The 20,107-nt window shown below is 33.7% G+C and overlaps 2 protein-coding genes and 2 pseudogenes across 6 annotated transcripts; 1 reads left to right on the forward strand and 3 right to left on the reverse strand.

The window, feature by feature from the left end:
* Nucleotides 1-144: 144 nt before the first annotated feature.
* On the reverse strand, nt 145-2,455 carry LOC100807983 (pentatricopeptide repeat-containing protein At1g79080, chloroplastic). Its single transcript, XM_003531457.5, has 2 exons — nt 2,321-2,455; nt 145-2,186 (listed from the first exon to the last, which is right to left on the reverse strand). Exon 2 carries the CDS (start codon nt 2,122-2,124, stop codon nt 406-408), a length of 1,719 nt encoding a protein of 572 aa, XP_003531505.1. The 5' UTR covers nt 2,125-2,186; nt 2,321-2,455; the 3' UTR covers nt 145-405.
* A 307-nt stretch (nt 2,456-2,762) lies between these two features.
* LOC100812988 (pentatricopeptide repeat-containing protein At1g20230-like) lies at nt 2,763-5,963 on the forward strand (annotated as a pseudogene).
* Nucleotides 5,964-6,039: 76 nt separating this feature from the next.
* Nucleotides 6,040-10,453, reverse strand: LOC100813525 (protein FAR1-RELATED SEQUENCE 6). 5 transcript variants are annotated; one of them, XM_014779046.3, is made up of 4 exons: nt 10,240-10,453; nt 7,570-9,706; nt 7,179-7,251; nt 6,040-6,744 (listed from the first exon to the last, which is right to left on the reverse strand). In XM_014779046.3, exon 2 carries the CDS (start codon nt 9,691-9,693, stop codon nt 7,627-7,629), a length of 2,067 nt encoding a protein of 688 aa, XP_014634532.1. In that variant the 5' UTR covers nt 9,694-9,706; nt 10,240-10,453; the 3' UTR covers nt 6,040-6,744; nt 7,179-7,251; nt 7,570-7,626. The 5 variants fall into 5 exon arrangements, with proteins under 5 accessions (XP_014634532.1, XP_014634531.1, XP_006585429.1 ...); XM_014779045.3 differs by having other exon boundaries at nt 6,040-6,755; XM_006585366.4 differs by having other exon boundaries at nt 7,136-7,251.
* Nucleotides 10,454-17,792: 7,339 nt separating this feature from the next.
* LOC100813338 (thaumatin-like protein 1) lies at nt 17,793-18,818 on the reverse strand (annotated as a pseudogene).
* Between the last annotated feature and the right edge of the window lie 1,289 nt (nt 18,819-20,107).

Here is a 20,107-nt window from a genome sequence, read left to right on the forward strand (position 1 = left end):
TTGAGATTCATTTATAGTTTGCAGTAAGTGATAAGTTTCAACTGGAGAGGATAAGAGCATGTATTCACAAGGTAATCAGAATGGCATGGAAAGAAATTTATAAGCAAGAAACAAATCAACAAATGGACAATACAAAAATCATTAAAAGAACTCAGTTCTCCAAAATGGTGTTAAATCTAAAGCATGGGAGAGAATGCAGTCAGCATTAAATTATATGCTCGAACCTTTTTCATTATTCATCTCTAAACATTATATTCAGCCAAAATTCCAAGCATACGGGAACCTTTTGTTTACCTGACTAATAAAAAATCTAAAGGCAATCTAGTTGAGAAAACAACTCCATTCATATATGAAGTCAGTGATGTACCTCTACTTACTTTCTGTTATATACTTTGGGAGTACAGGTCACTGCCCTGTTGCTATTAATTCCTTGATGTCGTATTGCATGCAAAGCCTTTCAACAGTACTTTGGCTCAGAACCTTTTTCAAATATAACTCTTTCATCAGATCAGCTGCTATATCTGTCTCCTCTTCAAAAGCAAGCCCTTCCACAAGAATGGTATAGGTATTCTCATTAGGCACACATCCTTTGTTAACCATCATCAGAAATATCTCTATTGACAAGTCTGTTCTCTGAGCTTTGCAAAAACCAAGTATAAGTGCATTGTAGTTATCAATATCGGGCCTGTGGTCATTTTCTTCCAAAATCCTGAATATCTTAAGAGCCTCATCTAGCATTCCCTCCCTACACATTCCTCTTATAAGAGATGAATAAGTGTAAGAATCTGGAGTGAATCCATACTTTGTCATTTCATATAACATCTGAAAGGCTGGATATGTGTTCCCTTTCCTACACAGGCTTGCAATCAAATTCTTGTAAAAATCATGCATAGGGAAGTTTTGTTTACTACCCAAGCTTTGAATAATAAAGAAAGCCTCCTGCACCTTACCTTGCTCACTCAGCATTGAGATAGCACTGTATGTTCCTTCATTAGGATGACAGCGTCGGTGAATCATTTGGTCTAGACACTTGAGAACAAGATCCACCTTCCCTTCCTTGCAGAGGCGGGCAATGATCGGATTATAGCTAGTAGCACTCGCCTTGAACCCGCTCCTTGTCATTTCATCCAAAACCTTGAAAGCTTGTTCTGTTCTTCCATTAAGCGAAAGCGAAGTAATCAATATGTTGTAAGTGACCACTGAGGGAGGCTGGTCCTCTTTATCCATCTCCGCCAGAAGCTCATTCGCTTCCTCCCACCGCCCTTCATAGCACAAACTCCTCAGCAAAATGTTAAAACTCACAACACTAGGACTGAACCCTTTCACAGGCAATTCCTGGAAAAGCTTAATAGCCTCTTCGGTTCTCCCTTCCTTGCACAACCCAGTTAACAACACATTGTAACTAACCAAATTAGGCTCCCCACCCTTGGCAATTATATCATCCAGAAGCTTCATGGCCTCATCCACTCCCCTCTCCTTATATGCCGCTTCAAGAAGGAATGAATACGTGAATGCGTTTGGGATGAGCCCCTTCTTCGTCAACCTATCCAAAAGCTGCAAGCTCTGGTTTAAATTCCCATGCATGCAAAGCCCTTTAACAAGAGTGTTATAGGTAACAGTGTTAGTTGGAAAGCCATGCCCCTCCATCTTCTCAACCAGCTGAATTGCATACCCAACATTGCCCCTCTTGCACAGAAAATTGACCAAGTGAGTGTAAGAGGCTGCATCAGGTATAATACCTGAACCCACCATCATCTCCATCACCCTAACAGCTTTTCTAGCCTTGTTGAATTTGCAAAGATCATACAAAAGCTGAGTTGCTTGATTTACCTCAGGCTTTTGGCCCTTACCCACCAAATACTCCAAATGGAGAAAGGCATCATAGATCCTCAGCTCTTTACCCTTTTGGTCATTCCTCCCAACCCTCCAATTGGGGAGATTAAAAATGGTATCTTTTGGGGATATGGCAATCTGGGTCGATGCCGAAACCCTAGAAAAACCCTTGTTGAGGGAAAAAGTGCGGAGATTTGGAAACTGGGAGTGCAAAAAACCGCCACAAGTGGGTCGTTTTGTTTTGGGGGACAAATTTGCGGCTGGTGACACCGTATTCAGAAGTGAAGCCATGATTGAAGTAGGCAGTGATGAACAATGATTGTGAATGAATCCTAGTTAGTCAAGTTTTCAACCTGGAACAAAAATCAAGAAACATTGTGGATTGGTTCTACTAGGCAATGTTGCAACTAGTTTCACTGTGATGCTAACACTAGAGATTGATCACTCAAGAGAATTAATAAGCGAGTGAGAATGGAGAGAGAGGTACCAGTGAGGAATTTTGAAGTAGGGATTTGAATTCAGAAGCGTCATCTTCGTTCCGACCACAACTACGTTTTTTTTTGTGTGTTATCCTAACCCAAATGGTTGCGTTATTTTCACATTTGACCTAGACTTCTTTTTTTCATTAATAAACCACTAGTAGTAGTGTAGGACTACTAAGTATCCATTTTCCATTTTGAGGGATTAGTCTCTGACAGTGAGATGATGATAAATATTTGAATCTTTGATACAAGAATATTATTAGTGAAGAGTTAAAATTTAATCTCTTAAGATATTCAAATTTATTTAAAAGATTGATATCTTTTAATAAATATTTTTTCATATGAAAAGATTAATAATTAAATCCAAAATTATATGCTCAAATGATAAAATTATCTATCAATTATGTTATATTTTATTGATAATGATAAGATGAATAATATAAATAAATGAGATTCAAGGGAAGGTGTGTTGAGGAGGTATAACTAAAGTAAAGATTATTTTATTATTGAAAACAAAGACAAATTTTGATAATCATTGTAATTAAGTTTTTTTTTGGGATCTCAAAATATCTTTACAGATTTTAATTATTTAGATGGATTAGGAGACTACTTCACAATTTGAGACTTAGTCATTTAAAGCTAATTTTTCTCCCAAATCGAACATAAGTTTATAAGAGAAAGTGTTACTAGATTGATAACAAATTTTACATTTATTTCTATATATAAGAAGTAAATGTGGATATTTTTTTCCTAAATATAAGAAGACACTTACAAATTAATGATTGATTTTCTTCTATATTTCATTAAAAAAATTATTGTAAAGACTACTAAAAAAATTATATACATGTACACTCTAATAAATTACATTATTCTCATTTAACGTATTTAGATTTTTTTAAAATAATTATCTTCTTAGTTTTTTTCTGAAAAACTTTGAACAAAAAGCAATTACCTTTTTAGAAAGCAATACTGTTTTAAATTTTCTGGCACAATACAATGATATCATTTTAAATTTACCCGACCCGAACGCCGAATCCAACTACAAAAAAATGGATCCAATTGAAGAGTGTATAGCTGTTTAGTAGTATTTGGTTTTGTTTTGCCACCTTTCTTCAGCATCACTCACATCACACTCTTAAGCAAATCCTCTTCCATCTGGAAGCAGCTACCTTCAACAAAGGTGGCTCCTTCTGTGCCCACTAACATCCCATCTTACTTAGGTCTCAGGCTCCTCAAGGCAGCTCTAAATGTGGGTGATTTCAGGCGTGCCCAAAAACTGTATGATAATATTACCCAACCAGACCCCGCCACTTGTTCCACATTAATTTCAGCTTTCACCACCCGTGGACTTCCAAATGAGTCCATAAGACTCTATGCTTTGCTCCGGGCACGAGGGATCGAAACCCACAGCTCGGTGTTTTTGGCCATTGCCAAGGCCTGTGGTGCCTCTGGTGATGCCTTGAGAGTCAAGGAGGTTCATGCCTATGGGAAGTGTAAATACATCGAAGGGGCAAGGCAGGCTTTTGATGATTTAGTTGTGAAAGATGTGGTTTCTTGGATTGCCTAGGCAAGGCCTGACTGTATTTCGCGAAATGGGGTGAAGCCGAATTTGGTGTCTGTGTCTAGCATTTTGCCCGCGTGCTCGGTTTTGAAAGATTTGAAGTCTGGAAGGGCTATTCATGGAATTGCAGTGAGACATGAGATGATGGAAAATGTGTTTGTTTGCAGTGCACTTGTGAACCTGTATGCAAGATGTTTAAGTGTGAAACAAGCTAGGCTAGTATTTGATTTGATGTCTCATCGAGATGTTGTGTCTTGGAATGGAGTTTTAACAGCATACTTCACAAACATCTCATATGAGAAGGGTCTTGCCTTGTTTTCCCAGATGAAGCTACATGGAATGCTGTTATTGGGGGCTGCATGGAAAATGGGCAAACAGAGAAGGCAGTGGAGATGCTTAGCAAGATGCAAAATATGGGATTTAAACCTAATCAGATCACAATTAGTAGTTTCTTACCAGCTTGCTCTATTTTAGAAAGCTTGAGGATGGGCAAGGAGATACACTGCTATGTCTTTAGGCATTGGTTAATTGGGGACTTAACAACCATGACAGCGCTAGTATACATGTATGCTAAATGTGGTGACTTGAATCTTTCAAGGAATGTCTTTGATATGATACTCAGAAAGGATGTTGTTGCTTGGAACACGATGATCATTGCAAATGCAATGCACGGGAATGGAAAAGAAGTGCTTTTGGTCTTTGAGAGCATGCTTCAGTCAGGGATCAAGCCCAATTCAGTCACTTTTACTGGTGTTTTGTCTGGTTGTAGCCACTCAAGGCTAGTAGAAGAAGGACTCCACATATTTAATTCAATGAGTAGGGATCATCAAGTAGAACCTGATGCTAATCACTATGCATGCATGGTTGATGTCTTCAGTCGTGCTGGTCGGCTTGACGAGGCATACGAGTTTATACAGAAAATGCCTATGGAGCCAACTGCCAGTGCTTGGGGAGCACTTCTTGGTGCCTGTAGAGTTTATAAGAATCTGGAGTTGGCAAAAATTTCAGCCAATAAACTCTTTGAAATTGAGCCCAACAACCCTGGAAACTATGTTTTATTATTCAACATCCTTGTCACTGCCAAATTGTGGAGTGAAGCTTAAGAAGCCAGAATATTGATGAAAGGGAGAGGAATTGCAAAAACACGTGGCTGTAGTTGGCTTCAAGTGGGAAATAAAGTTCACACTTTTGTTGTTGGAGACAAAAACAACATGGAGAGTGATAAAATCTATAAATTTTTGGATGAATTGGGTGAGAAAATGAAAATGGCTGGATACAAGCCTGACACTGATTATGTTCAGCAAGATGTTGACCAAGAGGAAAAAGCTGAGAGTCTTTGCAGCCACAGTGAGAAGCTTGCTGTTGCCTTTGGGATACTAAATTTGAATGGATAGTCATCTGTATGGGTTTTCAAGAATCTGAGAATTTGGGGTGACTGTCACAATGCCATTAAGTACATTTCCAAAGTTGTTGGTGTGTCAATCATTGTTAGAGACTCCTTGAGGTTTCATCACTTCAGAAATGGAAATTGTTCTTGCCATGACTTGAGGTGATTATTTGAACCATGTTACTGGCATTAAGTGGTGACAAAAATCCTATCCGAGTGCGTCTTTTCAAAATTTCAGTAAACTTATAAATACAATTGTAAAGTACAATTCATGTGTTTGTTGTGAGATGGGAGACAGTAACTATGACACTGTTTTATGATCTTTAAAAAAAATTGGGTCCACCTGCAGTTTGATCAGTCAATGTACCAATGTCTACAGATTCTTAGCAATAAAACCAAATTTCTCTCAAGAAAATATCTTAATAGGGATGCTTGCACTACGCATTCTAGCTGTTAAAATGATATCAGAGGAGCTTGTTTCTGATTATTCTCCGGAATTTGTGACAAAGATATGCTGATTGCTTCAGTTGTATGAATAGAATAGAATAGAATGAATTTTTTTTCTTCTTTTCAATGATAAACTTCATTGTAATTTACTTTGTATTCCTACTTAAAATATGGCAAGCAAGAAATTCATTTGTATAAGATCAGTGTAAGGCAAAGAATCGTGAGAAAATTTATGAAATTATTTATTTTAAAATACCCCTTCCACTTAGTGCTTAAAATGAAAAATCGAATAAAAATATGGCAACTGCTTACACTTAACGCATTGTCTGTTAGATATAACAAATTAAATATATTCATATGATGGGTTAGGTGAAATATTAGAATCTGCTAATGACTACAAAATATTACACAAAGTGAACGAATGTACAGTATCAATCTCCAGCAAACTGAACTCTGATAAAAAGATACCAATATTCTTCTACAAAGATGCATCTAGGAAGAGACCTAATTGTCCTATCCTATCACTATCAGAGCAAGTCTCATTGGGGCAAAGAGGTCAAGACTAGATTATACCCAGTGCAAACCACACTATAGAACTCTTGTTTTGACCATTTAGTAGCTTCCCGAAATGCTTCCACTTCAGGTGTGAAGGCACAATTTACTTGTTGAAAAAGAGTTTCTGCTGCCAGAATTTCCCCTTGACTGAAAGCCAGCCATCCTACAGCAGCCTCAATTTAGACTAGCACAAGGATTGATGAACCGCAATGATTACTCTCGCCATTGAAAACTGCAAGCTGTTCCTCTACAGTTCTGATAGTTGCAACACTTGCCAGCTTCATAATCTTCATGCAGAGTTGGTGATATTTTCAGAGTGCCTCCAAACCAAAAACCTGTATTCAATCTACTCCATTTCATCCACAAGCATCATACTCATATTTCTCTGATCCTCAGTTACCAAATTGTTGAGAGGCCAATGCTAGCTTCAAAAATAGTTTATTGACATCTTTCCTGCTCCACCTCATATTTAGCCATACCTGCAGGATATCTGTTACAGGCGTATCACTTCTTGGTTACAAAAAATGGCCAGCAAGAGACATGCATACCACACATAACTGGTAGAAAATTCAAGAATTCATTTTGTAGAGAATTATAAACCCAATAAAAAAATCTTTCATAAATTTGTCAAAGTTGAGGCTTGGAGCCAAACAGGACAAACTTAGACACGCATCTCCAATTACAGATTGACTGCATGATTGTCTCTGCTACTTTTATGAAATAATGCAGCAATATATATGGAACTAGAATAAGTGAAATAGGTCATAAGATTTTGTCCTTAACATTTGGCAATTGGCACTAGCATTTAACATTCAGTTATACACATCCAACATCAAACATATTCAAAACATATCATTGAATAAATAGCACCTGAATGAGAAAAATTGTAAAAGCAAAATATTTCTCCACTGACGTTGGTTGGTTCTTTCCCCCTAGCACCAGCAGAAGAATGGTCCTCTTCGTCTTTCTTTGATCACGAGTACCAACTACAAGATGAATTGAAACAGAAATATGATGTTGATGGCATTTCATGAATCTTTCCACTCTTTAAATTGGAACAGGAATCATGGGGGAAAAGGGTATTTACGTTTCAGTTCAACTTATGCCATGGTAACATAAAACGGGGAGCAAGGATTCAGGAATTAAATATGGAATGTTCAACTATTTTCAGGAAACAATTGTCAATCTCATGAAGCACGGTAGCCAATTTTTCATATTGGCTTTGTGCATATTGAAAATGCATGTGATAAAAATAGAGTATGACATACAGGATTACTAACATGCTTAGATTAAAACATTAATACCTGTAGGATCAAGCTCTTCTTTCTTTAAAAATTGCAGCAGTGTCATATCATCAGAAATCATGACATGTTTGATGCAATAGGGAGTGTTTCAGTTATTCCAGTAGAAGTCTTTTTACAACTTAATTCAACTTTTAAGTCATCAATCCATTTCATCACTTTCTTGAAATCAACATCAGTATTTACCCCCATACAAGCAACTTCCTGAAAAGCATTGCACATCTTATCAAGTCGTTCTGCTTCAGGATTAGCAATTAAATCACCATAACTACTTCTGACTAATGTGTGTTTCCGCTTCAAATCTTTCCTCCAATGCGAGAAAACATACTTAGATGGCACTGACTCTGTTTTCCTTATGAGCTTGAGCAAAGAGAGGATATGTCTGCATAAAATACCTTTAAACTCAAACAAATGACATTCACATTGCACTTCAAAATCTTCTTCATTAAATTGTACATTGAAAGTTACATATTTGATTGCTTCTTGAATCTTTTTACTCTCCACAACAGAATATGCTGAAACCAAGCCTTCTTTCTTCTCAAAGGCAGCATTGCAATACATGATACAGGCTACCTCTTCTTGAAACTCTTTGAATTTCCCATTGGTATAAACTTTTTGAAATTGGTACTCAATACCAAAATGGCTTCTACAAGGAATTAAATTATTAAAGGAATTAAAATCTGCTAAGCACTCTTTTTCAACTTTATCTTTCATAGCATTGTCAAACTGCTTAAAAAACTGCTTTAAACTTGTTTTTGAGCAAACATATCCGTCAAAAAATGCATGCACACTTTCATTTCTATCTATTGTAGACATTCCAGCCCAAAATGTGTCTTTGACATACACAGGAACCCATCGGTGGCGCTCATTATACAGGCTATTCAACCATTCATTGTCATGAAGGTTATGACTATAAATTAATTTTTTCCAACTCTCATTGAAATCATCTTTACTAAAAGAATCATATACAGCACCATCAAAATCTGTTTTGATTGACTCATACCGAGGATATCCTCTCAACTTTTCAGATACCCTTTTCATTATGTGCGACAAACACCACCGCTGACGAGCTTTTGGGAATACAATCTCAATTGCAGTTTTTATTGCTCTATCTTCCCTTGTGATGATGGCAATTGGCGCATGTCCAGTAGACATGCATGCCAGCCATGTCTGAAATAACCATGTAAAAGTTTCAGCATCTTCATTTGACAACAAAGCAATACCAAGTAATACTGATTGTCCATGGTGATTCACTCCTAGAAAAAGAGCAAGAGGAATGTTATACTTGTTTGTTAAATATGTGGTGTCAAAAGTTACAACATCTCCAAAATACTCATTTGCAGCCTTACTTCTTGCATCTGCCCAAAAAACATTTCTTAGTCGGCAGTCATCATCCAAGTCCATCACATAATAGAAGCTACTATTTATCTTTTGCATTCGAACAAAATAGCTTTGAATTGCTTCAGCATCTCCACTCTCAAATCTTAGGCTACTAGCTTTCTGAATGAAGATCCTACGATTTTTATCAAAAAATCCTAGGCTTCCATGTTCTCCAGCTTCCACACCTGGAGATTGAATACTTCCATCCCCATTGATCCCAGCCAGATTGCTAAGATCATGTTTCCTTTTTCTTTGAGGCTTAGATTTTTTAGTATATTTAATAAGCCGTGCTTTGCCTGGACACAGCTCATGATTATGATCAAGCGCAACACTTAAAACTCTGATCTTTCCATCCAGACATAAACACGCATTAATTCTTGCCTTACACTGGGTTTTTGTAACAAGATATGGATTCAGAAGATGGCTTCGCTTGTTTTCTGACCTCCTAGAACAAACGCAAGCAAGTGTAAAATATTTCTTCCCATCTTCTTCCATTTTCGAAGTTCTTCTATACACTTCAAAACCCTTATGCTGAGCAAAATTAGTGTAATAATTGAAAATCTCCTGCTCAGAAGGGAAAGTCATCCCAACTTTAGGTTCTTCAACTTCCTCATTAAATTGTACCAACTTTTGGAGACCGTGCTCTGGCGCTTCCCCATTCCCATCCTCCATGCCCTCATTGAGAGACATTTTCTCTATGACATCATTTTGTGACTTACTTGAACTTGAAACACTTTCTCCTTCCATTCCATCAAGGATACTGATGCCAGGAGAAAAGTGCAACAATGTATCAGTAAACAAGTGCAGTAAGTAATAAACAAAGCTAGAAAATTAGTAAGCTAATTTGAGTATCTAACATAAAACATTAATCAATGCTCAACAGTCATCAACCAATTACTTCTTTTCAACCAAAACAGAATCTGTTTACAAAATTAACAGCAGTTTTTTTTTTTAAAAAAAAAAGAAGACTGGCTTAAAATCAGAACACAAACAAGAGTAATCGAACTGGAAAAAAAATAGGTATCAATCAAAATTAGATAGAATGGAAAGCATTAAAAAAAATTATCATCTAATATACAGGTACCCACCAAACCAAATTATTCAATCCAAATACGCTCTAGATTCGGGGTTTTCCGTTAATGCCCATCAAGCAAAATTACATTTTTCACGCATTTTATGAATAATTATTCATGTGGGGTGTGTTTGAATGAACCCCATTTTCTTTGCCTTGTTAGAAGTTAAGTGTAAAGCATAGATCTTGTGCATGGAAAAGCGTGCAGAATGTGTACTTACCAAAGACAAACCAACCCAGAAGCAGAAAGAAGAAGAACAGATGGACCACTGTAGAAGATGCAATTTCGGTGCGCAGAAGAAAATTCTTCCCAAGAAGAAAGAGAAATTGATGCCTTCGTAGTTCCTTAATGCTTCAAAGTTCAAACCCCAATTTTTCTGATCAGAATATCTCCCCAGTTTTTTTCTTCTTTTTTTCCTGAGAGTTTTCCTAGTGCATATAGTTTTGTTAAATACAATTGAGAGTGCACAGAAACGGTGACGCATGCGGTGTTCCGGGATTTTTAGAAAATATTAAATAATATATATATATATATATATATATAATAAAAATCATTTAATTTATCAAATATTTCATTTATATATCACTGTATAACTAATAATATATTTATCCATCTTAATTCAAATAGGTAGTTAAAAAAGTTCTTTAATCAAATGTATTTTTCATAGGTATAATTTATATGATAATTTTACAAATATATAGAAAATAAAAATAAAAATATGAGGGACATTATAAATTTATGAATAAAAATATATTCAATTTTGACGGGATTGAATCAATTTTTAAATTCAAATCTAAAATTCGATATAATCTAATAAAAATTTATGATTTCTCAATTTTTGATTTATTTGATTATGTTTTTTAGTCCACATTAAGTTGAATCGATTTATCATTGTCCTAGTGACACATTTAATAAAAAAATCTCTAGTTTAATTACAATTTTTATTCCCTTAAAACAACAAAAAATGTATTTGTTGTTCTTTTAAAATAGTTAAAATTAAGATTGTTTTTTAAAGCTTTTTTATCAATTTTTTATTCCTTAAAATTTAAAACATGTTTTTTTTTTATCTATATGTCTAACACCACATCATTAGCAAATTGGTAAGGTGGTTGATGAAGTGACACGTGAATATGATAAAAGCGAACATTTTAGATGAAGTGATTGCCCCCTCCCATCAATTTTATCAAATGCAATGTGGATGCCTCTTTTTCTAAAGATGGCAACACTACCAGATCTCTTTTTCGAAGGAGAAGTATTGGGTGTGTTCAGAGCTCTCAATTTTGGATGACAGATCTTTGTCTTTCTCATGTCATTCTGGGGGTTGATTGCAAATTTTATAGAGATATAGAGATATCATTTCTAAATATAATGACATACTTGTGCAAAATCAAAATTAGAGTGGAATTTGTAAAGAAGCAAGCTAATTATGTTGCACATTTGCTTGCAAAGAGGACAATAGATCATGCTAGACTCAAAGTTTATCATTATATTCTTTCATGTATTTATCTAACTATTATGAATGAAATACCTTAATTTTGTTGCTCTAGAAAAAAGATGATCTGACTGCCATGTAGCAAGTAAACTTATTTCGTTCATAAGAAAAGTTTAATTTCAATTCCTATAAATTTAAAAGTTTGATTTTAAAATTTAAATTTTGATTTTAGTGTTCACAAAATTTATGATTGGGTTGAATTTGATATCACATATAAGACCTTAACAAAATTTTAGGTTACAAGAGAAAAAATTGTCACAACCCATCCATGCATGAGTATTATGTTATTTTTGTTTAATATTATATTAAAAATGAATGAAAATATAATATTTCATGAGGATTAAAAATTAAACTTTTGAATTTTATGAGAACTGAAATCAAATTTTAAAAATTTATAAGGGCTAAAATTAAATTTTAAATTTAAAGAGACTAAAATTAAACTTTTAATTTTTTTAGGGACAAAATAAATTCACTTCATCCAGAATATCCATGTGTGTCATGTTGGTGTGTCACTCTATTTCACATCATCAATTTGTTAATGACTTTAGATATTTGGACCAAAATCAACATGTTTTGAATTTTGAGGGACCAAAAATGAAAAAAAAATAGAGACAAAAATCAAACTTTAACAAGGAATTAAAAACATATTTTTCTGCCAATTTGTTGTTTTCTCAAAAATTTTGTTCCCAACTTTTTATTTTCACACAATTTTGCCCCCTACTTTTTTATAATATCACGAATTTGACTCTTGTTAATTGTCTTTCAATTTCATTAAGTGGTCATAGACATGACTATATTGATTGTTAACATGACAATGCATCTGACATTGACACGGATAGATGACATAGCAATGTCATGTTACTAACATGATGACATGACATTAGGGGCAAAATTCATATTATTTTAAAAACGAAAGGCAAAATGTGTGGAAAAAAGTTGGACTAAATAGTTTTAGAAAGTAATAAGTTTGGAGTAAAAAAATCAATTAATTCAAAATGATAATTTTTTTGGTATTTTGTTGTCTATGAACCTCTCTGGACCATTCTAACTTACAAACACTACCTTATTACATATCAAACCTTGTCATTGTCAATTGCAAACCAACATTTGACTCCTATCTCCCAAATTCATGAATGCAAGTCTCATTACATAATAAATAACTTTACATTTTAGCACATATTATTATCGGATGCTAGAGAAAATATTTGGAAACGAGAATGAGGGTGATAATCTAGATAACATGACGATGTCTAAGGTGGAGCACCTAAACAAGTCTTGCATGGTGAGAGACAGATTTGAGTCATCAGATTTGTTTATTATTAAATTCATTGATGTTTTTTTAATCTTTTTTACTTTTTTCTTGTGCTGGATTGTAATTTTTGTTTTCCTAGTTTTTTAAATCCATGATTTTAGTCCCAATGATTTTCAATTATAGTATTTGGTCCCCCTAGTTTTATAAATTTACGATTTTTGTCCCCCCTGATGGATTATTAATTAATAATTGTGATTATTAGAGATATTAAATTATAAATTAAATAAAAATTACCAATCATGAAAAAACTTTGATAAAAAACTATTAATCTTAATATGGTGTTACTATTGGTGAAGTCGCCTACGACAGTCGAGGTAGAAGAGGTATTTGCGGAGAAGACAATGATAGTGTTGTGAAAAATTAATTTTTATTTAATTTTTTAATATTTAATAGCTTTGATTAATTTTTAATTAACTTAATAACTTAATGCCTTTCAAAAAAAAAGTTAATAACTCAATTAATCATAATTATTTGTTAATAATCTATCAACGGAACCAAATGTTACAATTAAAATCCAAGAGAACCAAAATCATGGATTTGAGAAACTAGGAGACCAAAATTGCAATTTAATCATTTTCTTATTATCCCCATCTTTTTTATGATTTACCCTCCTTTCTCTTTTAGTCTCAATCTCTCTCCACTCAATTCTTCTATTGTTGATTCCACATTCACCAACAATGTCACATGAAAGGCATCCATTAGCAACCCATGTGCATCATCACCTTCACCAAACCATCACTTTAAAATTTCTTCAAATCAAATCCCTAACTTTTACAATCACTACCACTCATTTCTTCTCCAATTGAATCCTTTAACTGAAGAGTGGGTACACACAAACAACTAACCAAGCAGAGAAATTGCATCCCATCGATTTCTACAAAGTAGAAAGGACGTGTGACATCTGATGATCAAGGTAGTCTTCAATGATGACCTCCCATTGTCGCTGTAGCAATATCACGTACCATTGTCAGTGGTGATCCACGATGAGAGTAATGACAATGACCCTGAGGTGAACGTGAACATGCTCTCTCATTGGCCTTCATTGTGAGATGGACGTGTTCTTTAACACCCAAAATTCCAACAAACACTTTTAGAACTAGATATACGCAAAGATGCAAAAGAAATGTTTTGATTGTCTTCCCACCAAGTCCGTGATATATGGCACAACCTATTAAAGGAGTTCGAGAAGGCAAAGCATTGAAATGACACTTACATCAAAAAAATAATACGTCATTGGTGGTTTCTCACTGACATACACTACCACATCAATAATACGTACCAAAAGACAAAGGTGCGGGATGAGAGTCGTGGAACATGTTCAAGAACCAGTGGATAAGATGTTGAATTGTTCTCAACATAGAGAACCCTAGGGGTGTTCATTGACCAATCAATTTGATGAATCTAACAATCTGAACTGAACTAATTAGATTGGTTTTTGTTTGGGTTGGACCCTAACCGAACCAATTGAAATTTGACATTGATTGAGTTCACACTTTCCACACCTAAACCATCTTGAACCAAACCAACTATATATTTTTGTTTTATTTTTTAAATGCTTAACTTACTTTCTATTGTCTTTCGTTTTGAATCCTTTTGTGTTTCACTTTAGTTTGCCTTCAAAATCACGGTTTGTGTTAGATAATTTTGTTTATCTCCTTTTTATTGTTGTATATTAATGGAGTATTGTGATTTAATCAATTAATTATATGTTATTTTTTTATAATTTATGTTATGATTTAGTTGACATAAGTCAATTACACTTTAAAATGTTGCTTACATTATTTTATGATGATATTATTTATTAAATTTTGAGACAAAACCATGTTGTTTAAAAAAACATTTTTTTAAAAATTTTTTAGGTTGGATATCCCGTGATTCAAACCGAACTAACCCGTTCATCATTAGGTTGGTTTTGTTCGGGTTAGGTAAAAAAAAATACTAAAACTTGAACCAAACCGAATTGTGAACATTCATAAAGAACCCTAAAAAGATGTTTCACTTGCTTGAGGGTAAAATTGGAAAAGAAAAAAAGAAAAAGAAATTGTGGCCTAGAAAATAATGTGTGTGTGTGTGTACTTTATAACTAGAGGATTTTTTTCTTTAAAAAATCTCTTTAGTGGAGGGATACAAAAAAGATAGGCTACGAAGTTCTATGACAAGAAAACTAGTTGATCAATGAAGGGAGAGAAAAAAAACAAAATTTAACAATCTAGTATAACATAATTATAATAAATATAATTAATTATGCTTAATGAAATATATTTTCAAATTGGAAGAATATTATTGTGTTGGGAATAGCAAATCGCAAACATCCACGAGAAAAAAAATTCCAATCAAAGGATTCAAGTGAAAGTGCATAACATTATGTTTAAAAACTACCTTTGAAGTACGGAAACCTTGTAGTTGAGTAACAACAATCAAACTTTTATAAAGTCCACACAAACAAAATCTTGAAATGTCTCACGTTCAAGAGAGAAAAGTTAGTTGTATAGTTTTAGTTGTGAAGGAGGAAGCATCGCAACGACAATGACTTTTCACTCACAATTTGAGTGCAGAATGTGGCTAAAGTATAAAAGAATGTCTTTTGGAGCTTTAGGCACCGCCTTTTATAGAAGAACTTAGCCATTTTATCATAACAATGTTGGACTTTTTGCAATAAGTGATTGGCCCATGAGAACATACTAGTTCCTTGTCATTTTAACTTTTCTTTTCACATGTACTTACATAATGAGTCTAAACCCAAAATAAATATTATAGTCATACTTAATATTTATTTTCTCTTATAATTTGCATTATGCATATGACGTTATAGGTTCTCATAACATGGGTAACAATATTAAATCTTACTTAATATTACATTTTGTTATTATCATAAGGTTCAAATTAAAAGGATGATTTAATCCTTTTTATAAGGTCCAATCTAAAATGTCTCCTACATTAACTATTTTCTCACACCAATATCCTTCATTAAAAGGGAGAGAGAAACATAACCCATTAATGTTTGTTAGTTTTGTTCACATGGATAGTTTTAGAAGAAAAATATAATATTAATTTAGGACAAATTTAATACTCTCAACTAAATTAACCAAATTCTTTAATCCTAATGAATTAATTAATTATACCTTATAATAAGAACTAGAGGTTGTACTATAAATAGTGAGTTATATCTAACATGGCATTGCTTATTTATTTGTTGTTAATTGAGCATACATAACAATAAACATGTTAATATTCCATATTGATTCATTTTAGCACGACCATGCATTCCACTTTTTACTCTATCGAGAAGACTCACATATTTCACTCCTCTTATAAAGAAACAAATTTTATCTTGATCGCTCACATCTTTGCCCACGATATATTGTATTTCCAATTACAAACTTTAATGAATATAAAATTATTTCACATGGTGGAAGACACCTAACCCAATCAATGGAAGAAATTAACTATCCATAACCATGGGAGAAGATGCTCCAACGGAACAAGGAGGAGCTCCTCTCCTCAATAGAACCGTCCAATTGGTGCTCTAGTCCAAAATTATTACAATTTTTAGTGACTTTTCGCTCAGCCACTACAGGTGATTTAGTGAAATTACAAAAGTTCAAAGCACAAAAACTAGATCTGGCTTAGCCTTCTGAGGTTGCTTAGGCCAATTTCCACTCTGGTGTTTGCGCTCACAATTTCGCTACAGCCACTGGTTCTAGCTTAGTTGGCTGACAAATTTTGCTTCTTCATCAAAAATGTTGTTCAAGGCAACCATTTAAGGCTTCAAAACTTCATAATTGAGCTCCACAATGTGATTGTCATCTCCAATCTCCCTTTCTACAAAATATGTAGGCAAAATGATAAGATGTAACCAAGAAACTAAACAACTAAACCAAAAATTAACTACTTACGAATTTAAAACAAATTGAGTTAAACATCATTCAAAATAAGGATAAAAGAAAGATAATAGCCTAAAAAAAAACTCAATTAATAAGTAATTAAAAGCAATTATCATTATATTAACAGAATCATCATACATCTAGCGTAGCTTTACATCGTTGGGTTAATGCACTGCATTTGCTTCTCTGAAATTGACTGTGACATTCTTTTAGATAAAGCTACTAATTCAGTTGGGCCAGGGGATATGATTGTCCAAGACTACATGTAGAAATGAAGTTGTACCAAAAACTTTCTCCGTAGAGAACGTAGTGAGGTTATAACTTAAATCTCAAGGCCACCATCTGCACAAGCCATGACAAGCCAAATTAGTTGTCTAAATATCAATACATCGGTCATCAGATGAACTTTGCAATAAAAATGTGAAATAGAAAATTAAATACACGCACACATATATATATGCTACTTGCATGTTTCAACTAACATGATCAAACTGAAATGTTGTATGTGTAAGAAAGTGACAATTGAAAAGAGAATAAGTGATTCATAAATAGAGTGTTCAGGGGAAATTCTTGTTAGTGTATGTATGCACTATGCAGTATACAGTATATAATGATATCTACCACCAATGAAATGCTTTGACCTTCATTACTCAATAGTTCAATGTGATTGCTCAATACTTCAATGTGAAGTGGTAGATTTTTCTTTTAGTTAGTGAACTCTTGTTAGTGTGTGTATACACTATACACCAGATACATGATATGCTTTAACCTTCAGTACTCAATAGTTCCATGTGAAGTGGTATATTAGCACCTTGCAAACAGCAGAGTAATGTCGCAGAAAAATGCGAAACAGTCCATGAGGAAACTGAAATTCAAAATTATGCTATTGAATATAAACATCAATAGCTTACCACCTATATAGATACTAAAATGCATTTGGTGAATTGATCCTTTATTTATAAACACAAACCATAACATTGTCACAAATTCATCTAAACAGTTCTTGCAACTATAAGAATTATAACATTTCCTTGGAGATAAAACAATTATACGAATTCCAATCACACAATACAATAAATGACTGAGGAAGAATGTTTCGGGGTTACAAAATTGACTTGGTGGTGAAGGGAGAAGGCATGAGAAAGAGGTCATGGGTTCAAATCCTCCCGCCAACAAAAAATTAACAAACTAACAATTAACATTTACTGAGAAAAAAAATGACTGAGGAGGATCTTTCCTCTCTAGTTATTACAATCTGGATGCTTTCCTCTAACCATTTTGGTTTAGGGGCAAAATGTGATGGAATAGTTCGCTCCACCAGAGCAAGTAAAAGTGCTAGTCCTATCATCATAGGCATAGCTATAAGCCTGAGGGCACATATTCTTAAAAATAATTGAATAAGGGGTTGGTGGGCATTTATCAGCTGAAGCAAAGGGTCCAGTGCAACAATACTCAGGTTGGTTCAATGCCAAACATGCACTCTTGCAAGCAATGACACTTCCATCTGATCCTTTGACAGAAAAACTTGGAGGATAAACTTTGTTCACATCACTAGGGCTGCTTGTTGTGTTGCAACCCCTCAAGCCTCCTTGAGGGGTCACTAACACTGGCAGATTGAAGCCATCAACAAGGCTAACAACATAGAAATCTTGTCCTTTATTTGAGGCCAAAGTGAATTCCACTAGAGAAACTGGAGGGTTCCACCAGCTTGCATGGCACTTCACCTGATCCACAGTCACCAGTGGCACAAGTGAATTTCCCATGTGTGTCTGTTGAGCATTGAGACCTTGCCCAGAATCTGCCAGACCATGGAGCTGTGACATCAATTGTGGATGAGGCTTTAGAGGTTAGTTCAAAGCCTGTTGAAGGTAACTGTGAGGTGCCACCTCCTGTGAGAGTTGCTGGCCATATTGTGAATGCACAATTGTTTGTGACTGTGAATGTTGCTGAATAAGCACCTGCATACATGGAAATGTGTTAGGAATTCAAAATGTAAATTTCTCTAAGGAGATATATAACACATAACAAATGTAGAACATGGTTTGAAATTAGAACTTGCCATAGAGAAGTGTGGATAAGGTGAGAACAAAAAATGAACTAAATTCCATTGGTTAATAATGCTTTTGATTTTGCTACTTGGAATACTTTGTATCATGCTGAGTTATAATTTTTTCTCAATATATATAATGAATAGGCTAATGTATCATGATTGTTTCAATCATTTCCTTTGTCTTGTACAATAGTTTGTTTTGATTAGTTTCAATAATAAAATAGATAGTTTTTTTTATAGAAATAATCTTCCTTATTTGTTCTTTCTTACAAGTATTTTTCATAAAAAACAATCTTTCTCGAAACACTATCAAACATATTAAATGTAGTATTTTTTATTCACTACATATATTATCCTTCCAAAATAATCCAATTCAAATACTATCAAACACTAAATGTAAATACTTCTCCTAACTAAAATTTAAACCTTTATTTGTCATAAATCATATAATAAAAAATAACCATCAGTATTTGATGTTATTTATTTTACTTTTTTTTTTTATATTTTATATTTTAATTCTATATAATAGTATATATCTCTACTATTAAATTAACAACTAATTTAGAGATAAAAAGTCTAATTCAATTTGTTGAAGATGTTTAAATTATTATAAATTCTCTTATTTGTCTTTATTTTTTATTCTTATGGATAAAAACATAACTAATTTAGAGCATCATTAAACTAATTTTAAGTAGCACTCCGCGAGTGACTAATCAATCAACCTATCGATAGGAGTAGGACCATTTCGTTAACCATTTCAATTTTCTTCCATTTATTTAATGTTTCTTTTGCTTTCAAGAAATTTGATGGATTCATTCTGAAGTAACGAGTATAATAAACCCCATCCAGCCATCCTATATTCCCCATGCCTCTATCATTCACAAGATATTCAATATAAAAACTGTATCTGGGTCCATTAGGTCAATTAATTGCTAAACATTAAAAGATTATCATTCTGTTTCTTTTTGTCTTTGGTTTTATCATGTAATCTTATAAAACACTTAATGGACCCTTGTCTTGTCACTCTTGTGCAACATTCTTCTTGACTCAAGTGTGAACTCACTTTAAAGGGTTCAAGTTCAAATCAAATCTCAGTGCAACAAAATGGCCTTCCGGTTTGATGAAGACAAAAAAGGCTTGCATCTAAAATTAATTAATCTAGGGATTTTTTTTAACAAAAAATCTGATAAAAAAATGCAATTTATACATTTTAGCTCGAATAATACGGAAGTATGAATAAAAATTTGGACATATCATATATATGCATGAATCCTGGTTCAGTGAACCACAGAGCTAGAAAATTATTTATATGCATCAGAGGAAAAAAAAAAGGAGTTATTGAAAATATAA

The sequence above is a fragment of the Glycine max genome, chromosome 8 (genome assembly GCF_000004515.6).
Source record: "Glycine max cultivar Williams 82 chromosome 8, Glycine_max_v4.0, whole genome shotgun sequence".
NCBI classification, from domain to species: domain Eukaryota; kingdom Viridiplantae; phylum Streptophyta; class Magnoliopsida; order Fabales; family Fabaceae; genus Glycine; species Glycine max.

Coding starts and splice junctions, on each gene's coding strand:
- LOC100807983 (XM_003531457.5), bottom strand. CDS start 2,124: ATGGCTTCACTTCTGAATACGGTGTCACCAGCCGCAAATTTGTCCCCC.
- LOC100813525 (XM_014779046.3), bottom strand. CDS start 9,693: ATGGAAGGAGAAAGTGTTTCAAGTTCAAGTAAGTCACAAAATGATGTC.